The sequence below is a fragment of the Larus michahellis genome, chromosome 9 (assembly GCF_964199755.1).
Source record: "Larus michahellis chromosome 9, bLarMic1.1, whole genome shotgun sequence".
Taxonomy (NCBI): Eukaryota; Metazoa; Chordata; class Aves; order Charadriiformes; family Laridae; genus Larus; species Larus michahellis.
The window spans coordinates 34,937,084-34,955,574 of NC_133904.1; the positions used below are offsets into that span (position 1 = coordinate 34,937,084).

The following is an 18,491-nucleotide window of genomic DNA, read 5'->3' on the forward strand; positions in this document are numbered from 1 at the left end:
TTGGTATCAGCAGTTTATCAGTGTCTATTCTGATGAGCCTCTTGCACATATCTTGACATTAGTTACGCCATTGTTTGTGTAATTTGTATTTTAGAGTTTTAAAAATGGGCATTCAATATCAATGCTTTGCAAGCAAGAGTAGAATAAATGAGGTTATACTGGATACTGGAAACAGTGATGTACTGTTATAGGAGAACATGAGAAAAGCAGGATTTAGAGCCTGAATGATAAGCAATATTGACCCTCTCCCTGTGATCCACACAAGTCTTTATTTATATAAAAGCATGCGCATGGCTGTTGCGTGATCTTTTGTTCTTTTAGAGTACAAAAATGAGATTGATACTTCTGTATTTTCTGTTCTTGAAAGGATGTGAAATAAACCCCACATAGTTGTTAAAATATAGTCTAAATTTTCTTAGCAGAGCGAGTACATTTTATTTGATTCTAGCATGCTATATATAAACAGAATTGATTTTTAAAGTTAAAAATTTTGTTCCTTTTATAAATACGCTTATGAGATTTCATGTTTAGAAGCATTCAACAGTATTCATACTCTAAATTTTTTAAAATAACATAAATTGCTGAATTCTGCAAACACAGTATTCTATCAGGAAAGTTAGTCTCTGTGTTCCGAGAATTTTCACCTCTGTCTTGAATTTTCTGATACTGACAAAACAATAACATAACAAACACTAAAGTAGACACTGTCCAAATATTGTGCTTTACAGCATAGAATATCTTACATACATTCTTTTTCTAAAGTACACTTCCAGCATTTGAAATTATTAAAAAAGAAAAGAGAAATTAATGCAAAACAAATCAAAACCTTCATTAGAAATTGGCACACAAAAAAACAATCATGCATGTGGAATATCATGTGCTGTTTTGAGGTTACTCTTTTCCTGTTTATTCTTGATTCTTAGCATTCCCTTGATTTCAAATAAAACACAAACATGCCTATATAAGTGGTATATAATGTTACACAGTGGATGTGGTTTTTTTCTTACCATATTTCTACTGTACATGAGAGAAAGCTGGTAATCTTCAGCTGAGGTCAAAGATTGTCATATCAATATGATATAAGAATTTCATTTTGTAAGTTATATTCCAGGAATGTAATTATATGATTGTTTTAAAATTTAATGCATGGTGATTATCCCAAGAATTGTCAAATTAGTTTAACACATACTGACAGATGGTTAGTGAGCAAAGACAAATCCATGAATAACCTGACACACTGATCAGCATTAAAATATCACATATCTATGCACTGTGAAAATGATTGCAAATTATATTAGCATTGTGTTTTGACAAAAGAGATTTCTTTCTGTTGGCACATACTTAATAACACAAAGATACCCTATCCTTACTATTCCTTCACTTGCACTATTCAGCTGAATATACTGCTAAAAATGGGTGTTCTGTCACAGTACTAGCGATGCTGGAGGTTGAATAGCAACCAAATTCTATGCTTCTCTGATTTGACTTGAAAGTTAATTTAGTAATTTAATTTCTGAATATAGAAATGAAGTTACTTCTGCTTGCCAGTGATATTTATGGGCAAATATTTCCTTCTGTGCAGTTGTCTGTTGAAGGTGTTTCTCTCTCATTCATTTTCATTTACTTAAAATATAAAAGCTCTTTTTATAAACATTAGCATTACTGCCAACATAGAAAAGAAACAAGTTTATGAAATCTTATACACCCATTTATCACTTTACTACTGCATTTTATAAATAATAGATACACTTTTGTAACAAACCTGAATCATTTAAACATATAATTGAACTTTTATGTATTAGGCTTAATAAAATAATTCACTTACGCAAAATTCTCTGATTTTTATAATGCAGGAAGACACTTCTGTGCTCTAATAGCATAATGGCTCAGAGATAAGTATTCTCTTTAATGGAGGGCTGCTAAGATGTGTATAGTCTGTACTGCTTTCAGGAAATGTTTATCTTCCTGATTCAGTCTTCATGAAACTCCACTCAGTTTAATTTCACAATATGTGTAGTCCTCAGGGCAACTTCACAACCACAACACATGCTCCAGCCCTTCCGATATTGACAGGAACTTCCTAAAAAGTGTTGGGGGGGGGGGAGGACAAGAAGAAGGAGGAAACATTTTTTAGTAGACTCCTATGGATACAGCTAGAAGAAATTACTTGCAGATTAAAAGGAAAGCAATTTGTTTATTCAAACTAATGTACTGCTAAAAAAAAATATTAATTAGATTTAACTAGGGCTCTGAAAACACAGTTTTGGCTTTTTGGGTAAAAGGTTAGCAGCTGTTGAGAGTTACAGGAGCGTAGGCTGATGTCATTGCTCTTAACTTTTGTAAAAGACCTTCCTATCCTGTGTTCCAGAAGCGCGGACTGTGTAGCTACAAAAGGACATTAACAGTTTTAAATATTTCACGTTGCTCTCCGTGATGAGGGTCATAAATATGAAAACTTGAAAGTGCCTCCGGTAGAGGGCATTGCTGACAAAGGCATGCCGGTGCTAGCAACGGCAAATTCAAGCACTTCAAGCACAAAATGATTTGTGCAACCTGCTTCACTTGCCCAGGTACTGCCTTAGCCCTTTAGTCTGAAAAATTTTAGAGAGTTATTTCACAGGAGAGGCAACCAATATTTTATACAAGCGCAACTACGGTATTAATGCATCCTAATATATAATTTTTTCACAAAACCCATGATAATTTTGCAACATAATAATTTTTGTTTTGTCCATTATTCAGACAGAATTCTTCCTATCTCCAGGAAGAATTCCTATTATTTATTAGGTAATTTTTCTTATTACCTCTGTCCACTCGTTATTTTGAGCATCGTAGGACTCCACAGTATCCAGGTACGTATGGCCATCATAGCCCCCAACAGCATATAATCTGTCCCCCAGAGGACAAATTCCAACAGCATCCCGAGGTACGCTCAAGGGGGCCACTGTTGTCCAAGCATCTGTTTTAGGATCATACCTAGGATGTTTCATGATCAAAATTAGAAAAATACATTATAGAAACACATTTTAAATTATTTTCTCCTGTATTGTGGTCAGTTTACACCATGAACTAGTATAGAGAATTATGAGTAACATGGTGAAATATTTAATTTAGCCACTAGAGGGGTCTTCAGGAACATGAAAAATGCCCATATTTTTGCTTTTTGATTACAGATTCTCCATTTCTATCACATTAAACAATCAATACATTTTGAACGTAAATGAGGCCTGAGGGAATGGCAGCATGGCCATTACTGGACTCAGCAAAGTTAATTTCAATATAGTCTTTTTTCTTTCTCCATAAGGATTTTTGTTTTCTCTTTCTTGTCAGAACTAATGTATTCAGAAAATTTCACTGTAAAAGAAGTTAAATATCTCGTATGGTCAATAAAAGTTTGTAACACAAGTTGTGTGGCAATATCTTACATCAGTGTTGATTTTATTTCTGATACGTACTCAGTCAATTTCCAATACAAATTCAAGTGAGTTTGAGGGTAGTTCCAGCTTTACACCATCTAACGGAGAACAAAACTTAGCCATTGTTATTCACAACAGGGAGTTGAATACTTGCTTAGTTTTCCTTTCTTGTCCCCAAATGACACAAGACTGTCAAGGGATACCCACGGCCCATTAAACAGCCAGAGGAGTTGTCCCCACTCATTATGTTCCCTTCTCACCCAGGGCTCAAGTGTTCTCTTGTCCTCCCACATTGTGCCACTTGCCACCACAGTGGCAAAGCAACATTTGACACACAGTGCTTCTGTTTCTGAAAAGAAGTGTCCAGTATTTGCATTTCCTTTACACTCATCAGTGGAGGATATAAAAATGGGATTAAATAAGGACCAGACAAATATTATTTTCATTTTTAAAAGTAATTACTTTGAGAAACGTATATAAAGCCAAGATTTCACTTCTTACAGTTGAGTGCTACAACAATCATTAAGCCAATGTATTAATACGCTGTTTAGTTTTTAAAGTGTGAATTCAAACTAAAGTGGTTTGCTTTGGTGCATGTTTACTTCTTTCCTTTTTTTTTCTTGTCAAATCAGACCCTTACCATATGTTTTAGCCTGATTTCCTATAGCAACATAGTTTCTTACAGAAACAAGGCTCTTTCTATCAGTCTTCTCCATCAGAAAATACCTGCAGTGTTACTACTGCCTGTTTGAGTAGGTGATATTTGTTATATTTTTAACCTTTCGGTCAGTACCAGCCAAGTTATTAGAGGAAGGTACAATTGAAAAGTATTTAGTTCTTACAATATGTGACGCAAGTAGACTAAACCTGGGGTTTGGCACTTGAGAAATAGAAGGGTCACGTGTTGAATTTGTCTTGTTAAGTTGTCTTTACCTGGTTCTTGGGAAGCTCAAACAGAAGGGAGAGCTGGGAGGAATTTGCTTCTGACAGTTAATTATTGTTATCACAAGAGTCCTGGAAATCTGCTCAAAAAATTATTTTTAAAAGCATAATATGTTTTACAAACATAACATTCCAATTGTGAAGAGGTTTCCCTTGCTTCTGTAAATTATTTTATATTTCCTTCCTGGAATATAAAATAAATAATAATAATAAAAAAAAATCCCTTACCTTTCTACACAGTCGGAAAGTCGAGAACAGTGGTTGGAAGCAGGTGCATCGTGACCTCCCACAGCATATAAAAACCCATTGTACGTTGCAACACCAACACCGCCTCTTCTCTTTGACATCGAAGCACATATACTCCACTTGTTTGTGTGTGGGTCAAAACATTCCATTGATTTTAAGCAGGAGCTCCCATCTCGTCCACCAACAGCATACAGTCTGGGATAATTACCCACAAGAAGGCAAGCAATTTCAGTCTTTAGTCTCTCATTTTAATAGGAATTTTATTTGGTTAACTTCATTCAGAGCACTTTGAAATTATCGTTATGCCCATTGTTTGCTATCTGACTGCTATGCTCTGGAACTTTGTTTGCACAAAGAGTTTTGCATGCTCTATGAAGGAAATTATATTCTTCATTTGCAGTGTAAATTTTCAAGCAGTCACGTATGAAAATTAAGTTTAAAAATGGATATCAGCTTCTTTAAATGTGAGCTATAGATGGAATTTAATTGGAAGATGCTACATATGTTTGAAACGTGCCCTGTGACAGGCTTATGGAGCAGTTAACATCTTAGTATTGTATTAAGTATTTTTCCTATACTGTTAATTTGTAAAAGAATTTTAAGAATATAATTTAATATAGAAAACCTATGTCCAAAGTATATTAAATATTTGTTCCCTAATGTTTGTATTTAAGAAAATCTGCTGGACAGAAGTTACCCTACAGGTATGTCATCTTGCCTGTTCAGCCTAAAGGCACTTAGCAAACAACTGGAGATTTCAACCAGTTGATGCTGGGACAACAAGTAAGAATAAATGGTGGAAATACACATTAAGAAGCATGATGGGTTTGTGGGTTTTTGTCAATGAATTTTGCTGAGCCTGAATTTCTTTTGTATTTCAAGCTAACTTGGATGCTGCTAGACTATATGGTAGTGTGCATACTGGATGTAATAGCAGATGTGTTTAGGTGTTGAGTGTGCCAATTGTTCAGGTCCCTTTCAAATCCTGGCTATTACCTACTGCCATGAAACTGAATTTATTTAGTGCAACTAATTAGACACCTAGGGAACATGTTGACTTGTCCAGAGTGTAAACCACCTCAAGCAGATCAGTTGAATTTTCTTGAGAAGTGCTTGCTTTTATCCAGTGATTGGAAAAATTTGTAGACCCCCCAATGTACGATTTAACTAGAAAATTCTTGACTACTGTTAGAAGAATACAAAATTTCTAGCTCACTCTTCTAATGTTTGTTTTGTTTTCCATAACATGCCTAGAAACATGGTAGTGTTTCCCATTCTCTAAGGAAAAGAACAAATACACCACTATTGACTGATGTTTTCAATAGACCATTTTTTGGTCAAAAAGTGTTGCTCCACAAAAGCTTAAAGTCTTTTTTGATGGAGTTGAATAGAAAGAAATACAGTGCAACTTAGGGAAACAGGAAAAGGAGCAGCATTCTGCTTGGTTAGACACAGCAGTAGCGGTCCAGCAAATGATGGACATTTAGTCTCAGCTTCCCCTGGTATGCCAGAAATTACATCACTAGACTAACAGACGTGATTTAAGCCAGGCTGGAGACAGCTTGTATTGGGAGGGATTGAGAACAGAGTCCGAATCAGCCTGGATTTCCTCTTTGACAAAGTGGTTTCCGGCATGTTGCTGTGGAAGGTACCAACAGGAGTTTCTGGTGAAGTTTATGCTGAGAACATTTCCTCTGAGATACAACAGGGACTTGAAGAAACAGTTCTGCCTCTCTTGGACTTTTGAGTTAATGATTAACGTCATGTCATATTTGAACGCAAAACCCTTACTTGTATGTGAAGAAGGTTTGCATTTGCAATTATCTGTTTGCTGACATCTTTGTTTCTGCCTTTTATCCTTCTCTTTCTCTGGAATTTAAGTGAACAGGGAAGCCAGTGATAGAGTTTCAGGATAAATGCAGTTGTCTGCCTGCAACTGTAATATTCCCAGCCCCTCCAAACTGTCATTGCTAAGAGCTTTCCACAAATTTAAATAAGAAGGAAGGTTGGCTCAAGCCATGGTCTCCAACATAACCTGGGGCCTTTTACAAGGCTTTTGTATTTCCAGCACCAGACTATGTTGCTGAAGAAGGAAAACAGAATTCTGGTAGGCATTAATTTATGAATTGTTCTTCCTCTTGCTAAAATACAACTGCTTTCAAATAGGAATTTACAAGAAGGTGTAATACACTGTTCAGTACAGGTTGCACACTAGATTCATGTGTCTGTTCCCATGCAACAGTGGCTTTAGTGTCTTAAGAGGATGTTTAAATAAGCTTTGAAAATCTTGTTGGGAAAACCAATGTATAGTGAACACATGACCTCAGTGTATGTAAGCAATAGACGAAGGAGAGAATCAATCTGGATAGGATAAGACTTCTAGATAAGACTTATAGAAGGCTGTTTATTACACTTGTCTTCCTTTCATTGAACGCACCATATACCTTTAACCTTTTAAAAATTATTCTTGACTGTGAACTTGTGTTTTAAAGTTGTAGATGCAAGCAGGAGGTGTAAAATGTCAGAGGAATGACTTTGTTTCTGCAGAGGCTCTTTCAAATTGTGCTTCCTTAGACATACTGATTTTAAAATGTAAACATAAACTCGGAATATTTTTTTAAAGTAGCTGATCTTATATCCCCATAAGTTATATTCTAGGTAAAATTGTGATATGCATGTAATACCATTTTCCAATTGCTATAAGCTAAAAGGGCTGAAATATGTTTTAAAACATGACTGCAAGTTTGAAAATGATTTACCACACAACAGAGGAAAACCTTTCCTTTCTTATTTTCGTGCATTCCAATTTCTCTTTGTTTTCTTGAGGTGATTAATTACTATGAGATTGAAAAGAAAATTTAAGAAACTGTATTTCCAAGGAAGGATGCAAATGAAAAACCAAAGAGAGATTTTCCTGGTGACATACTTGCTATTTAATGCTGCAACCCCTACGGTGCTTCTAGGGGTTGACATACTGGCAACGTAATTCCACTGCCGTGCTTGTGGGTCCCATCTTTCTACGGTATTAAGGTAACTCCATCCATCATGGCCACCAACAGCATACATTGGTCCTTCAAGCATTGCCACTCCTTAACAGATAGAATTAGGGACAAATTACAGTATCTAATAATTTCTGTGACCAATAGTGTATTAACTTCATACTTTAATTCCCTGTATGCAGATAAGCAATTTCAGCTGGTATTAAGCTATCTGAAAGCTGCCTTGTCATTTGGCAGAATAAACAAATATAAACAAAATACTTCATATACAGTGTTTTTCTGAATAAGCATTATCTTTTGCCAGAAGATTAGAGGAAAGCTGCTTTAGTTCTGATGTTCTCTTCTTGGACTTTTATCTCTTCCGCTTCTGCTGACCTTGTTCTGAATCAAATTTGAGCCCCTAAATGAGAAACAAATGCTGTTCTTTTAAAGAAAGGCGAAGATCAAGCCAGGCAATGAAAAATATTCCCAAACCAACCACCTATCCCTTATTCTGAGTGAGCTGAAGCTCTGTAGTCCTGCCAGCATGAAGCCTGAGTGGGTGGGTAGCTGGCTGTCCTTACTAGCTAAAGTACCGTAACATTTTAATGCCTGTAAGGGGAACACACTTTTGGATAAGAGCTGGCTTGTATCTGTTGTCCTTGAGGCAGAGGAGAGTGCACTTGGCTGTCTCTGCAAGGCTCTGTGTGGACATATCCTGTGTCATTGTCCTTCTCCGGAGAGAAGGGCTTTGGTGCCTCCCCTCTGGGGAGCTGCTGCTGCCACTGCTGTTAGCTTCTTTTGTTAAGTAAGGCAAATTGTTTGAATCTGGCTGCTTAAAAGTTTTCTAATTCTGTCTTTTCAGTCCTAAATATACATGGCCTGATTTTTTCAAAAGTGCTAACTCTCCACAAAATCACAGAGAAGCTAATAGGAGCTGTAAGTGTAAGGCAGCTTTCCAAACCGCTGATGCACAGATAGAAGCCTAACTTTGGGCACTCAAATTTACTGCTGTGACCTACTTGTTGGGTAGAATTATGCCCCTGAAATTGCTAGTTATAAAGACTTCAATGAGAATGATTTAATCTGTTTTGTCTCCTTTCTCTTTGCTACTTACTAGTATTTCCTTTTCTAAATTTGACAGACTAGCTGGTAAGAACCCTACTCTATACTTTCTCCACCAAGAGCTGGAGAAAGTGATATAGGCCACAAAGGTTTACCAAATAATTCTGGATCAATTTTTTCCTATTATTTATTAAAATAAAAGTAGTCTATGTCATTTGAACTTACGAATGATTTCAAGCAATACCTGTTCCTGTAAACTAAAGAGAAGCCAGCTTTTTCATAAGAACTGTGATAAATAATTCAGAAATCATCATATTCCCTCCCTTACAGTCTCTTCAACTGTAAACTTATCCATATTTTTTATAGCTCCAGAAATAAATTCTAGATTTCATGTCCATATTATTCATCCATTGTGAATAATATTGAGGAGTATTGTGCAGTAAAGACCCATAAATACTAAGCCATGGCAGAGCTCTGTAAAACTCCCTGTAATTAAAACATTAAAATGTGTGAAGTTATACTTATTTCCTTACCACAATGTTTTCTTCAATGTGGGTAATTCTCTGATCTGATTTTCAGAGGTGTTTGGTATCTGCGGGCTTAAGTAATAATTTTTTAAAAAATCTGAAAATCAGATTGTTATTGTATTGCAAACTTATCTCTTGACCACTACATTGGAAGGAGAGTTGATTATTTTCACTGTTACTTAGATTTTGGAATCTTCTAAAAGCAAAATTAACTCTGCAAGGCCAGTGCAAGTTAGGTGAATACTAATAAACATCACTGGCATAAAATTATGGCAATAGGCAACTCTGTCTTTGAGAAATATCTTCTACAAATATTGCTGCATGTTATTTAATGCTTTAAAAAGTTATGTCAACAGTGTTTGTGTCAATAAAAATTAATTTGTACGTGATGCAAGGTATTTACAAAGAAAGAGCATGTCTTACCTAGGCCATGTCTGTGTGTTGACATAGGAGGCATTATAGTCCAAACTTTGGTGATAGGGTTGAAACATTCAACAATGTTAGAGGTTTTGAGACCATCTCTTCCTCCCACAATATAGAGTTTGTTGTCAATTACTGCAACTCCAAATTGTAATCGCCTACCATTCATGGTACCAATTTGTATCCAACTGTTAGTCCTAAGGTCATACTTCTCAATTGTAGTGGTACCTGTTAAAAATGTAAGTATTGTGAGATAGCCGTGGATGGATCAGTACACAGCAGTCAGTAGTCGGTACAACCCAAAACATTATGAAATTGTAAAACATTGAAATTCTGTCTGTGGACCTTTACTGTGGCTCCCTGAAAACTTCAGTTACAAAAACCCTAATGAGAAAGCTGCATTAATTGCATGCATATATGATTGTCAAATTTATGAGAATAAACTGGGAGCAAGAGGATGCAGAATTAAATGCCAGCAAATTTTTTAATACTGACAATTTTGGAGATAAGGTAAATCTCTTAGTCATTTAACTACCATGAGAGTAGGTTTTTATGTGGTTTGTTTGTTTGTTGGGGTTTTTTTTAATTCCTTATGAATATGGTACCTCACAACTATGTACATGTTAACCATGTTTGTGCTTAAACCATTAATGATATGAAAACCTGAAAATGTAGCCATGTGTCTGCCTGCCTTGGCAGGACTTGGGTGTGCAGCTTCATCAATAGCTTGAATATTTTCCTCTTTATGATGGAGACAGGCAGAAGGCTGCATTAGTGTAAGTACACACTCTCTTCCCACAGGTAGCTTCCTTGAGGTTCACCTTTGCAGCTGCCTTGCAATAACTGCTTGACTGATGTAATATATAAGCTGTATTTTCAGTTTTTTCAGGTCATTGAACTTCTAGTAATGTTTTAACTGCAACTATTCATAAGGCCCTAGCTCTCTGCCATTCAAAACTGACACTTTTCCATGCACTGGCTCCTATCAGTCACTCAGCAGCCGTAATTGCTTCTTTGAGAGCTGGTTTAGCATAGTGGGGAGATGGCTGAGTAACAACTAAGGTAGAAGAGGCAACTGGCAATTGCACATGCAGTGCACCCTGGAGCTCAGCTTCAGCTCAGCTGAAGGCAACCAGATGAGAAAAACAGGGCTGATTTCCTGCCTGTTCCTTGACTGGGATTTGAGATTAGAGAAGTAATATTCTGAGAATTACAATAGGCAGTTAGTGGCTAAGGAATAATTTACAACAGCAAAACAACCACGCAGTAAAGCAGAAAAGAAGGGTAGCATTTGCTTTAGAGACGTTTTCACAAATAGGATCTGCTATGCTATAGCAGATGATCTCCATCTGCTATATTCAGTAAATTGAGTGAAATAAGAGCTTATCTCATGATATATTTTTTCTCCACTACCTGCTTTTCCAGTTGCATAGACTAGGAAAGAAACTACCAGATCATCCATCTGCAATAAAAGAAAGAATTTCTACTTTTTCCTCTTTCCTGTCGTCTTTTATTCTGAGCAACTGGATTTCATTGACTGCTCTTTCCGTTTTGTTAGTATGTTTGCTCTTCTTTGCTTTGATTCCTTCTCATTTATTCTATGCTAATATGCGAGTGCCCCAAAGTTCTTGGCCTCAAAAGAAGTATCTTGCACGCTGACTAAAAACCAGGAAAAATACATTAAGGTATACAGCATGTTCATACACACCCTGTAGGCTGTAATTTTTACAGAGGCTGGAAGGTGGGTTTTGAAAGTTAATGTGGTTTAGGCACATTCATATTTTTCAAAACACCAGCCCAAAAGTGGTTCTTTGATCTTCTTTTGATCATTTGAAGTTGAGATTTGACTTCATATACCACCTGTGATAAGCACAAAGCCAAATCTGGCATTCCCTGAGAGTTTTCTTTATCACAGAAAGAGTATTATTGCCAGAGGTGGTAGTTACTCCCTCCTCAGAGCTGTTCTTCCAGTGCATCATAGTTTCTTCAGTGCTGTTTCCTTTATCTTACAATCCAGCACAGGTTCAAAGTATGAGTCAGAGCTGTACAGGACAGCAGGGAGGAGAGGAAGTGCTGTTCTTCTTAACCATCAAAAGGCAAAAGTTGAAACAATTGGCTTTATTCCAAAGTAATAAGTAAAAGAGGCACCAACAGGAAGTGCAGATGTTGACTGAAATAGCCCTTTCTGTGCACAACCTTTATTGAGAAAAAACTATTAGAAAATGTTATTCCTATTTTGGTAGAAGTTAGTTTAAACATAACCTTGAATTCTTGATTGTTTTATATAATTCATAAATAATCAGTATCACTAATGATACTATACTAATTGCTACAGTTTAACTTCATTTTGCTAAATTGTCCTAGGAATGAGTGTTTTCATGTTGTGATGCCGATGAATGTGTATTTTGTGCTTGATTTGATTGCCTAGAGATAGTAAGGTGGCACTGCAAGATCTCTCACATAGGAAAAATCAGTCATCAGCAACTTTTTGCGAACCATGAAATGGATTAGCTTCTTTGTGATTCTATTAAAAGTGAACTCACACAGCTAAAAGTAATACTGTTCAGCAAGTTGCTAGACTTTAAACTAATTATAATTCTTTGGCTCCAAGCTGTGGGTTTGAAGTTCAGGTTCCTGTAGAAAATGATTTAATATACTGCCTACTAAATAGAACAGTGTAATGTGTAAAACTGTAAGCTGATTGCAGAAGTGAAAATCAAATAATAAAAACTGGAATACATTTATAACATTTAACTTTCAGCTACAAACCTGAAAAAAAACTGTGTATGAAGTCCTGAAAAAAAGTTGCACATACTGTCGCACTCATGAAAAAGTGCAAATCTTTCCATCTGAAATTTTATAATAAGGATTGATAAGTGTTAGCTAACAGTTCTCAATAGTTCAGTAATGCTTTTTGGTTTTATTTTCCTCTTTAAAAATTTTTCCAGCCTTCTAACTTCTGTCAAAAAATGGAGCACAGGGTTCTAAAACAACAGTAAACGAATCTTGAAATATTTTTTAATATTTTTTTTTCTTCTGATTTGTAAAGTCAAACTATACGCACAAGTTCTTACAAAACTTAATTTTAAAATCACCATCTGAATCAAACTTCTTTAGTCTGCACTTCAAGGTGCATGTATTTTTACATTTTGTAAAAATTATACATTTTGTATCATTTACAAACGTATGATCCTTGCAAGAAGATTTCTGTTTTCCTAACAGGAATCTTTAAAAATAATTGTCATATATTCTCTGGCTATCTGTAATACACGTAACTAATACAATTAAATTAATTTCTGAACTTACCTTTAGTGGCATCCATACCTCCTACAGCATAAAGTGCACCCACTGTCGATTTTCTAGGCTTAGTTCGAGGACTCTGCATCATGGACCGTCTTTCTGGTAGAAGATGGTACTTCATAGCCTCCATAAGAAGTTTCTGACACTCTAGGTCGTCTGCAAACATTGGACTATTTTCTAGATCAGCTAGTAACTAAGAAATGAAAAGTGAGGATATTATGTATATCTAAATCATTAGAATTGTATGTACTTCAGTAATTAAAGTATTTGTAGCTACAAACGCTCATTTTTACTTCACCTCTGACTTGAGCTTTGCTGAAAACTGCTTTAATGCAAGAAAAACAATACGAAGGTAGCAAAAAATGTATTTAAATATGATGTCTTTGCTTTATTTTTTTCTGAATGCAGAACTCCTTTTGATGTGAGTGTAAGCAAATCTAACATAGTGTTGGGCATCTCTGTGAATATTAGAATGTATTAAATGAGGCATATATTTGAAATTAAGTAGATAAAGTTTTTTGATACTTAATCCAAAGTTGAATATTTGCAGCTTCAGTCATGGAGATTCATTAAGTAGCTGTAGTGTCCTGTCAGTCTTGCTATTCCTATCAGCTTTTCTGATGAGATATATAGATTCTTCTATGACACAGATACAACGGTGTTAGCTTGCTAGAAAACAGTATGTCCATCTCCGGAACTTAGGCGACGAAGTGTCTCTTTCAGTCTTAAAGGACAAATAATGTCAATGCTCAGAATAGTCATCAATAATCTGAGACCCTTTTGGGTTTATCTACTTGTTATGGCAATAAAGAAATAAGGATTGTGCTTTATCTGTCCTGCAGTTTGCTAAATCTAAATAAATATCTTTGCATGGTATCTAAGTTGCTGTGTTATTAGAGGGAAACTACTACCATCGCTATCCAAAAAAGAAACACTGTACTTTTGCAATACCCTTAGACTGACTTTTTTATAGAGGTAATTCTGAGCCCAGTAATTATATTGGCACTGTGAGATTTTTTCTTCATCTGTCTTTACAAATAATAAACACACCTACTATAAACCAAAAACAAAAAAGAAAAAAAATGGGAAAACCACCAAAAAAACCCAACCAAACCCAGAACATTTCCACAGAATTCTTCTCTCTGTTTAAATGATGGTTGAGGCAAGCATTTCATTTGGTAGCTCAGTTCCCTGCTAGCCCTTAACTTTCATACCTGGGGTGGAAGTAGAGGCAGTCTAATATAAGAAAGAAGCATTCCTAGGTCTCGTTGTCGGTTTTGCAAATCATGCCTCACCCACATCATTAACGCCTGGAATATGGCTTCTTCATCTGGAACATTGATGTCATCACTAGACAAGAGCTTTGCAATTTCATTAGCAGGGAGTAAAAGAAATTCCTGGTTTTTTATTACTTCTGTGAAGTGGTCCTGAAAAGAAAAAAAAAAAGATTTCAATGCACTGACAATTTTCACACCTTGAAATAACATTTTCTTAGATAATGTAGGCTTTGCATATATTTCACTCCTGTTCTATTCTCGAGTAGAGGGAAATGCAATATATATTCTAAAGATCACTGAATCTCCTTCTGCCATTTAAGGGAGATTTTGGTTGCTCTTTGCTGCCTTACTCTTGGAGGACTGAAGAATAATGATCATGTTGGCGCTACCGTGCTTACGGATGTGTTTCTCAGGCTTCTTGTCAGTATGTCCTGTCTTAGGGATTTGCCCCCGGCGGTTTTGTCCATCAATGTGATCTTAACACTGCAGCTTAATAGAAAAACAATTTGAAGATATAATGTGTATCTTAAGAATGCCAAGAGGGCATTTAAATAAGCTGTCTAACTTCTGTTACAAACAGATTCAAAAGTTTTAAGCAAATTGCATTGAAACCTTCTAATCCTTTTGCAATGAGCTGTGCCAGATGCTGACTGTATGTCTCCACTCTTAGTAGCAGAAAATACAGCAAGGGAAATTAAACTGACTATTCTAACAGTACTTTTTGGGCAATAGAAAATTGGACAAGGTCCAACAAAGGCATATCGGTATTTCAGCTATTGCTATGATAAAACTCACCAGCTCCAGAAATGACCATGGATATTAAATCCCTAGAATCTTTCAAAGAATTATTTTTCATTAAAATAATATATTGTACAGTCAAGTTACAACAATATCAGAACTGATATTAAAATATATTAAGTATGCTTGCTTGTGCTATTTCCAAATGAAAAAAAAAGGAATTTTATTAACAGAGATAGGGTTTTTAATGCTGCTTGCAAAGAAATACATGTAGGAATTCCTGTCTGTATTTGAAATATTAATTTACATTTACATGTAACATATCTTATTTGGGAACCAGATTGGAATAGGGCAGACGAAGACATTTTAGTAACTGATACTTGTATTATTTCTTTTCAATAGTTTCTTAGTTTTCCGAAACTCTTTTCAAGAGTACCAAGGATGTAAATATAGAAGTGTCAGTGGCTAAAGGAGATGTTAACTTTGCTCTGTTATGCATATCCTGCTTTGATATTTTGTGACATTCAGAGAATGGGAACAGGAAGGCCAGACCACGTTTAGTTACAAACATAGCACAAGATGTTTATCAGAACAAGCTTTATCTGCACGAAAAGATACCAGGCAGGAAACTGTTAATGCTTGCATCAATGGCTAAAGTAATTGAAGGGGAAGGTCTCCATTGTGTCTGTTTTTATTGAATGGATGTGGTGTTTATAGCTGATTGTCTTCTGAAAATGTTTAAATACTACTAGTTCATTTGAATGGGCTCTGTATTTACAGTATGACTTGATAGTTCCCCTAAGGTACGCATTTCCAGGTGCTTGAGGTTGGCATGAAACAAACCAGAATGGTTTATTTGTCCTCTTCCACATTTTTCTGTGTGTATGCGTGTTATGTTCTCTTATTTTCCAAAGTTGTTTTTTTTTTTTAATCAGTTCAAGGGTTTAAAAGAAAATTTTCTTTAAGGTTATGGCAAAGAGTTGCAGATTTCCTCTTCTGTCTCTAAACTGTCAGTAGCTGCAAACTCGGTAGGTGGTTTTATGACATGCAAGGTCCTCTTTGAGGGCAGTATTCTCAACCTCTGTTGCACACAGGTTACAGGAGGTGGTTCTCACAGTGGAAATGCTTCTGGTTGTTTTCAGGAAGACATAGTGTAAAACCTATATGCACAGGACTGCTGAGTCTCATAGGTTCACCATGATCCTTCACAGTAGACAGTGGTCTTAAAGACCCAACTGTCATTTCGGTGACGCACAGTTTTAAAAAATAGTAAAAGTTTAACTCCTAGGGAAGACTGGAGGATTCAAATTGTTAAAAAAATCTAACCAAAAAAGGCCCTCTTATTGTCTGACATCATAAAATCATATGTCTAACCATATGATTTTATTTCAATTTTGCAGAAATCTAGACCATGAATTTTAAATGCTTAAAGTTGATGCCGAGTGCTAGGGCTGATGGGAGGAAAGAGGCAACAGCAGAGGGGGGGAAGTTCTTGTGTTTTGGCTGAGTATAAAATGGTGTGGAGCAGCAAGGACAACACTATTATACAGAGACTGAGTGAACCTCTATCTTAAATGCCCTTTTTCAAACTTTAAAATATAAAAGGAATCTAGATTGCTGCTAAACAAACCATTCATTAGTGTGACAGGAAAGAGCACAACTAGTGCCCTCAATCTGCACATGCCACTCTCATTTATTTCAGCGTGTGGAAGTGTACAATCTCTTGCTGGAATGCTCTCAGCATTATGAAGCCTCTAAACTGGTTTTGACATACTACGCTAATATTTCAAGCATAAAGCTGCCATGTGTCTCCTAACAAGTAGTTCTTTTTATATCTATTTAGCTGTAGCAGTTGCTATTCTTTTTGTGTTTAAAGTTGCTATAGCACATCTTGTTGCCCTGAATATTTATCTCTTGGTTTGGTTTCACAGCAAGCTATCTTGCTTCTCTGTTTCCCATGCTCTGAATATTCATTTCTTGCTTTGAGCCAGAGGAGGATTATGTTTTAGTCAGGGATGTGCTTCTTTTTAGCATTTCAAATCTTTCCCATACATTCTGTATTCTGGCTCCTTTTATGTGTGTCTCACCTTAAAATCAGCTTTAGAATTTTCTTTGTGTTGAATCAAAGCCCAAGAATGGGCCGTTGCTGTTTGCCACTTGACAGTAGCCACGTTAAGGCCTTATTACATTTTTTGGAAGAAATGCGTACTAATCATACTGCAAATTTGAGTTCAATAAATACATCCTTCTACAAGGCAGAACTCTGAAATGGTAAACATCAGAACTGCATATTTGTTTTTCTAAACATGCTTTTCTCTGCTTCCAATACTTCTGTAACAGTCACGGTTCTTAAATTTCCCTTTGGAGACTGAGCTGGGCAGAGATTTCCCTCTGTCAGGGACTTTACAGAACCGAGCTTGGCAACGTAGGAAGGGCAGAGCCACTGCATCAGTCTTGGAGAGAGCAGCACCCCTCCACCCCACTCAGCTGGCTCTGTTTTGCCGAAGCACATATGTTTTCCAGGAGGGTAGTCACACTTGCCGTTAACATTATAATTGCAAAGCAGTTAGATTGTTTGTCTTACCATAGTGTATGTGTGTGCCACCTTCAGGAGCTCTGTGCAGCCCTGAGCATCTCCGAAAGAGCGAATCCCCAGGCAGTTGGAAGGATGGAGCTGCTTCATGAGGAAGTTGCAGCATACCTCAATAACCTGGGATAGCTGGAGAAGACAAGCTGCAGCTAGCAAACTTTCTATAGTGTCTTCCTTTAACTCTAGAATACCTGTGCAGTTTGCGTATAGGGGGGGAAAAAAAGTTTTCAGTCATTTTCTGTGTATTTTGATTACTTGAAAGCTTCCTACTCCCCAATCTTTCTCCTCCTCTGAAAAATTTTGAAAAGAATTCACAAATTCATTTTCCTTTCTTGCTGAGGGATTCTTTAAATATATGTTTTAACAGACTTAAAGGATTTAGTGGATTTTGAATACAATGCTTGGAATATTTTTATTGGAGCTTTAACAGTGTTAGATCTGATTTTGCCTGAAAAAAAAAGTAAATAAAAAGAAAGGTGTGATTAGAGAAAAACCTTTCTTAAAATTCATATATTTATTCATAAAAATATATATCATAAGTTTATATTACACACAAGGACTTCAGTATCAAAAGCTAGGAAATACCAGAAGTGTGCGCAGGAAACATGATTTCTTCCATCATCTACTTGTGCATTTAAAATTGTAATAAAATTGTTACACGATGTGAGAGCTTTGGTAAGTTCATAAATAGACTGTAAGGTGTTTTTTTAGTAAGATCTTCCATTCTTACTGCTCAGTGGATGGATCAATTCTATAGTTGATTCATAGCACTAAAATTCTATTCTGTAAGAAGAACAGGGTTGGTTGGTTTTTTTTTTATGACTGCATTTTCCATTTATCATTACAACATCCAGTTGCCTCAGAAACATTAATTTATTTTCCTGCTTCTTCAGTGAAAGGATGATACACACCATCTCCATTTAACACATGGCGAATGGTGGTATTGAGAGGTTACAGTCAAAATTATCATCAGAGTAGAACTGCAAGAGGTT

General features: G+C 36.1%; 1 protein-coding gene across 1 annotated transcript in view; it reads right to left on the reverse strand.

Moving 5' to 3' along the window:
• Nucleotides 1-702: 702 nt before the first annotated feature.
• The window catches only part of KLHL4 (kelch like family member 4), a 45,584-nt gene continuing 27,795 nt past the window's right edge, over nt 703-18,491 (reverse strand). The window contains exons 4-11 of the mRNA XM_074601037.1: nt 17,494-17,690; nt 14,109-14,321; nt 12,901-13,087; nt 9,598-9,822; nt 7,531-7,693; nt 4,587-4,799; nt 2,805-2,976; nt 703-2,080 (exon numbers count right to left, since the gene is read on the reverse strand). Coding sequence (XP_074457138.1) covers nt 2,021-2,080; nt 2,805-2,976; nt 4,587-4,799; nt 7,531-7,693; nt 9,598-9,822; nt 12,901-13,087; nt 14,109-14,321; nt 17,494-17,690 — 1,430 coding nt within the window. The 3' untranslated portion in view covers nt 703-2,020. The remainder of the gene's footprint in view (nt 2,081-2,804; nt 2,977-4,586; nt 4,800-7,530; nt 7,694-9,597; nt 9,823-12,900; nt 13,088-14,108; nt 14,322-17,493; nt 17,691-18,491) is intronic.